Source organism: Mandrillus leucophaeus, unplaced genomic scaffold, assembly GCF_000951045.1.
Source record: "Mandrillus leucophaeus isolate KB7577 unplaced genomic scaffold, Mleu.le_1.0 Scaffold669, whole genome shotgun sequence".
Lineage (NCBI taxonomy): Eukaryota > Metazoa > Chordata > Mammalia > Primates > Cercopithecidae > Mandrillus > Mandrillus leucophaeus.
In genome coordinates, this window is record NW_012107241.1 from 186,469 (window position 1) to 192,939 (window position 6,471).

General features: G+C 48.7%; 1 protein-coding gene across 1 annotated transcript in view; it reads left to right on the forward strand.

Annotated features, from left to right (window-relative positions):
• Window positions 1–6,471, forward strand: part of GRAMD1B (GRAM domain containing 1B) — a 71,237-nt gene that overhangs the window by 58,945 nt on the left and 5,821 nt on the right. Inside the window, exons 25-27 of the mRNA XM_012001698.1 lie at window positions 1,336–1,439; window positions 2,020–2,223; window positions 3,298–3,388. Coding sequence (XP_011857088.1) covers window positions 1,336–1,439; window positions 2,020–2,223; window positions 3,298–3,388 — 399 coding nt within the window. The remainder of the gene's footprint in view (window positions 1–1,335; window positions 1,440–2,019; window positions 2,224–3,297; window positions 3,389–6,471) is intronic.

The following is a 6,471-nucleotide window of genomic DNA, read 5'->3' on the forward strand; positions in this document are numbered from 1 at the left end:
GTGTTAGCCAGGATGGTCTCGATCTCCTGACCTTGTGATCCGCCCGTCTCGGCCTCCCAAAGTGCTGGGATTACAGGCGTGAGCCACCGCGCCCGGCCTTCTTTTATTTTCCTTCCTTCTCTCTCCCTCCTATTCTTATCCTTTCCTCCACAGTGCCTGGGTTTCTTAATTCCGGGTTCCTCAGAAGATCTTTCAATTGCGTCTTTTCTCTGCAGCCTTGCAGAGGTAGCTGGTTGACCTTGAACAGACCATTATAGGAAGGTGCCCATCCACAATGCAGTCAACGGTTGTTGAGTTGGGGAGTGAGGTGTCTCCAAGTACAGGCATTGTCCCATTGGGACGTGGGTGGAGGTGGCATCCCTGAGGAGGGGGATGAGGGTGGGCTGGCAGCCTTAGTCACAGGGTGGGATGGGGTGGGATGGATTAGCTGGGAGAATCTATTGGCAGATGCAGATGAACCTAAGGGGGAGTCAAAGAGCAGGGCTGCTGCATAGGAGAGAAAAGAGCTGATACTGCAGGGGGTATGGGCAGAAGTGCGACCAGCGACTGGGAGCGGGAATACTTGGAAAAGAGCAAGAGCCGGCGAAGTCTGGGGTGCAGTGGAGAGGCAGGAGGCACGGCCAGCAGTAGGTGATACTCTTTTTTTCTTTTTTTTTTTCGGAGACAGGATCTCACTCTCTTCCCCAGGTTGGAGTGCAGTGGTGTGATCATGGCTCACTGCAGCCTCAGCCTCAACTTCCCATTAGCTGGGACTACAGACATGCCCCTGGCTAATTATTTTTATTTTTATTTTTGTAGAGATGGGGTCTCACTATGTTGCCCAGGGTGACTGATGCTTTTAAAGGTTAAAGTCATAAAACCCCAGAACTTGACTTAGACTTAAAAGTCTCTAGAGAAGGAGAGAAGGACCCTGATGAAAGGATGGGCCATCTTACTTTCTTTCAGTATCAGTTTCTCAAACGACTTGAACCTCAGGCAGAGCCTCCCCTTGCCTGGCAGGCAGGCTGCTGGGCCCTATGTGAGACCCCTGAGAGGAGGCAGTGTGCCATCATAAGAGAACTCTGGAGTCAGAACCCTAGTTGTTAGCCTTTGCTCTGCTTAAGTATCCTATGCCTCAGTTTTCTCATCTATAAAATGGGGATAAATCCACCAGCTCCACTGAGCTCAGAGGGTGGTCCTGGAGATCAGATGATGTGATGGATGTGGAAAGACCTTTTAACTTACAAAGTTTAGTACAAATGTGAAGCGGCTTTGGCCTTAATCCCGAATTTCCCTTTTCCCCGCAGAGGCAGGTCCACCCAGGGAATGACTGATCTTGTCTGGCTTACTCCTCAGGGTCTCCACAGAGCTGCGCTATCGAAAACAGCCCTGGGGGTTAGTGAAAACCTTCATCGAGAAGAACTTCTGGAGTGGGCTGGAGGACTACTTCCGCCATTTAGGTGAGCGCTGCAATCCTTGCTGCTAGCTGGGCTGCAGAGATGATAAACTGCACTCCTGCTGCCCACCATTCAGGGGAATGGTGTTGAGAATAGAGGCAGAGACTGAAAGGTGAAGTAGTTTCCTGAGGTACCCACGCCTGCTCCCGATGTGGACACCAAATTTGGCATGTGTGTGGACACGTGCATTTTCCAAGACTGTGTCTAGGATGTTTAGGAGATCTTTGAGGGATCTATAACACCCTTCACCCCAAAAGGAACCACAGACCTAGTGACTCTGTGACAAGAAGTATTTGTAAAATGCCTGTGAATGCATCTATTTAAGAAGTGTATGCCCCAAATTGTATACATGAGGGTGCAGATGTTGGGAGCATATGGTTCCTTGCAGTGCTGAACAACCCCAGAGGAAGGGGTTGACTGGGGCTGGGTCCCAGAAGTACCTCCTGAGGCTCAGGGGCATCTCTGAGGGTCATCAACCCACCCACCCAACTTCCCAGAATACAGAGTAGGAAAATGGTTCTGCAGAGAGTTGCATCTGGAGGGCTGAAAGTAGCGTCTCCTGTGGCCTTTTCTTCTCTGATAGAGAGCGAGCTGGCCAAAACGGAGAGCACCTATTTGGCTGAGATGCACAGACAATCTCCCAAAGAGAAGGCCAGCAAGACTACGACGGTGCGGAGGAGGAAGCGTCCCCATGCCCACCTGCGAGTCCCTCACCTGGAAGAGGTGATGAGCCCGGTCACCACGCCCACAGATGAGGATGTGGGCCACAGGATCAAACATGTGGCAGGTGTGTGCCAGGTGGGGACAGGTGGGCTGAACTGAGCTTTGGGCTGGAGCTGCATGCCCGCACCAAGGCACACACATGCACACTCATTTTGCGCCTTGGATATAATTTGTATATAATTTGAACATAAGTCACTAATTCTGAGGCTCCCAATGCTCTGTTTCTCTTTGCTCTTTAAGTTCCTCAGCCCCAACTGAACCCATATGTGTGCTCTAATTAACAAAAGCTGCCTTAGTGTTTATGCTTTCGTGTTGCCCTAGTTCCATGGCTACCTGCATAGGCTCAAGTATGAAGCTTCCAAGTTCTTGGGAAATACACTAAGGAGATCCCACAGCTCAGACCACAGAGATTACCTCATTACACAAAGACCAGGGAGTTCAAGACAGTCCCCCTTCACTTCACCCCCATGGGCCAATCCAGGCTTGCCCTCTCAGACCATGGACTCCCTTAATATTTCTTCCTCTTCCCACCCAGCCATTCACATCCTTGTCTTTGCTGAATCCTGGAAACTTGGGACTCTAAGGGGCCTTAGAGACCAACTAATTGAGCTGGATAGGGACAGGGGAGGCAGAAGAAGAGGGGAGAGTGCCAGTCTTCTGCATGCCCCCTAGCTTCGCCCCTAGCACTTCCATGTTACATGTTTTGCCTTTAAGATTTTGACTGACATTGCATTTGAGTAAACTGACTCTCAGAGAGCTTACATGACTTGTCCACCATCATGTAGCTTCCTAGGAATAGATCCAGAGCCAAAAGCCAGCTGTCTTTAGTCCTAGCCCAGTGCCATGTCCCCTCCCGTAGCTGAAGATCACTTTGTCCTGGGCCTATATATCCTGGCTACATGGGCCTGTTGATTTTCTCATTTGTTCAATGATTACCTGACCCAACCTGTGACCTTGCCCTTGAAGATTTTGCCTTCTCCTCTTGGAGAGCTGGCATTGTCTAGCATATCGTTGCTGTCGCAGTGTTGTGGACATTTTTCCATCAGTCTTTGATGTTTGCTGTTTGACCAGTGTCCCCGCCAGCAGTTGTTGGACTTGTGGGTCACCATGGTGATGGTCTCTTTAATTCTCCCCACAGGTTCCACGCAGACGCGGCATATCCCCGAGGACACCCCCAATGGTTTCCACCTGCAGAGCGTGTCCAAGCTGCTGCTGGTTATCAGCTGTGTGTAAGGGACTCTAGGTTGTCCTATCCTGCCCTCACCACCTTCCCTTTCCAGCCTGGTGCCCCAGCCCTCGTCTCTTGAAGCATCTGAGCACCCTTACTGTTTTCCCTGGTTTTTTCTTTGTCCTCTAGTCTCTGTCTGGATTGGTTGCTCTGCCTGTTGCTTACCTCTTTGCTTCTTTTTCTGTGCTTTGTTCAGCATTTACTGTATGCTAGGCCTTCAGAAGAAAATGCTTCATGCAGCATCCATACCCTTCAGGGATTCAGTTTCAAGTGGGTGAGAGAGACAGAGGGTTTGAAATTCCTGCACAGATGGTTAAATGCGAACAGAGAAATGCTAGAGGGCATTTTAGGAGTCCATTCGTTCATTAGATGTTCTGAGTGTCTGCTCTGTGCCAGGCACTGGAACTGTGCACTCACAGAGCCCACACGTTGGCAGGGTAGCCAGACAAAATCAATGCCTACAATACAGGAAAAGTGGATGCTTATTTTAATGTAGACTATTTATAATAATTGCTATGATATTATAAAACAGTAGGCTCAGTAACTTGCATAGAAAGATGCCGTGCTGGCCGGGCGCAGTGGCTCACACCTGTAATCCCAGCACTTTGGGAGGCCACGGCAGGCGGATCATGAGGTCAGGAGATCGAGACCATCCTGGGTAACACAGTTAAACCCCATCTCTACTAAAAATACAAAAAAATTAGCCAGACGTGGTGGCAAGTGCCTGTGGTCCCAGCTGCTTGGGAGGCTGAGGCAGGAGAATGGCATGAACCCAGAAAATGGAGCTTGCAGTGAGCCGAGATCACGCCACTGCACTCCAGTCCGGGCAACAGAGCAAGACTCTGTCTCAAAAAAATAAAAAAATAAAAATAAATAAAGAAGAAAGATGCTGTGCTAGGGAAAAGTAAAGTCAAAAGAAAGAAGACATACGATGGGAGAACAGTTAGCTATCTGAGGAATGAGTCCATGCCATCAGCTGCCCAGGGCTTTATTCAACCATTTTGGGCAGGAAGCACTAGGACATCTAAGGACAGCTCTTCCACTTGGCTCAGCCCACTGCACAGTCCCGTGCCTTCCTTGGATGGGTGTATGCTTCAAGAGTGTGGGGCATGGGTGGGTGGGAGCATTGCAGCTGGCCAGATGTGGGCTCTACCTGCTGTGCACTGTGTACCAGATTGTCTCTAGTTCAGTCTTGCTTCTGTGACCCTGGCCTCACTGAAGCATTCTCTGAGAGGCAGAGGCAGAGCACAGCCTCACCCTCAGGAAACTCTGATGGAAGCCCAGGAGTGACATGCTCAGATTTGTACCAAAGAGAAAAATCACTCTGACAGCAATATGTCAGATGGATTCGAGTAGTAAAGACTGGAGGTAGAGAGGTCAGTCAGAGTGAGCTGTGAGATCTAGGTGAGAGCAGCTGTCAGGTTGGATGAAGGCCTGGAGCTGGGAGGCAGACTCATCACCCATCTGGTGGTGTAGGGAAGGAAGATGAACTACTGATTCGAGGGACCATACATGGTCGTGTCATTCACAGACATCTGGAATTTAGCAAAGCATTTCCAAAGAAAACATTAACAGTTCCAGGTGTGTCTGAGGTGCCATAGGTTATCCAGGAAGAGGTGACGGATTTGTGCTGATGTGGTCCTGGAGCTCAGATGACAAGTATAAGCTGCAGTACCTGCTTAATTATCCAGAGCATTAAAGCCATGGTGTGAATGAAAGCATCATAGAGAGTAGAGAGTATGACAAAGAAGACAAGGTCTAGGATGGCCCTGGGGATCACTTACAGGAGGGGAAGCCATGAGGAACGTAAGGTGGACTCTTTCAGTGACTTTAATATGTCACATAAAAGTAGATGCAAAATTCTTCTGATGACAGCATAAGAAATGAAGATATTATTACAAAATTAAAAACAAAAGTAACTGTAGGGCCAGGCATGGTGGCTCACGCCTGTAATCCCAGCACTTTGGGAGGCTGAGGCGGGCGGATCGTGAGGTCAGGAGATCGAGACCATCCTGGCTAACATGGTGAAACCCCATCTCTACTAAAAATACAAAAAATTAGCCGGGTGTGGTGGCGGGTGCCTGTGGTCCCAGCTACTCGGGAGGCTGAGGCAGGAGAATCACTTGAACCCGGGAAGCAGAGCTTGCAGTGAGCCGAGATCACGCCACTGCACTCCAGCCTGGGCAGAAGAGCGAGATTCCGTCTCAATAAATAAATAAATAAATAAATAAATAAATAAATAAATAAATGTAACTGTAAAACTAGTAAAAGTCACACTTAGCAACATCGATTTAATGTGATTCATGCCATTGTTCTGTTAAATTAGATCTCTTGTATTGGATTTTGGTTTGTAGAGCACTGTAACCTCAGGTTAGTTCTGTGTTTAAGCTCTTTCTGCATTTTGACTTTAAGTGGAGAAGGCCTGCACTCCTGAGCAAATTGTATAGCATGTTATCAACTCACCTTTTGGTTTTGTAAGTTTAGAATGATCAGACTCTAATTCAGTGCTACAGGATCCAGGCCGAGTGTCTGCCGACAGCCTGCATGTGGGACGGGCTGACACAGCACAGCTTGCCCTGTGTCTGGCAGACTCTTGCCCCCACGTGCCTGCTACAGCGTGACTCAGCCACCTCCTTTCCCTGTGTCGACCACTGTGCAGCCTTCACTCAGACAGCACACAGGGGTATCCCTTGACCTTCACTTAGCACAGACAGGATTGCAAACATAAACCCAAATGCAGGCACGAAGATCGTGAGCAGGCTGTGCCAAAGAGGCGGGTGTTCAGATGACCCAGTGTGTGCTGATAAAATTAAAGACCATGGCATTGAAATTCAACACAAAAGTTTTAAAGGCCTTGCGGACAACTCAGAGAGGCCTGAGAAGACAGCAGCGCCAGAAATTTGTGGCTGCCAGTTTAAAGAAGTCTACCTTCCACAGTACCAGAAGCACAGATGAGAAACACAGTACCTCTTGCACAGGCATACGCTTTGAAAACCCTAAGGCATCGCATAGGCTTTTCTTTCTTTGCTGTCTTTTATCCATCTCTCTTTTATCTCTTTTTCTTTCTTTTCCTTTTTTTTTTTT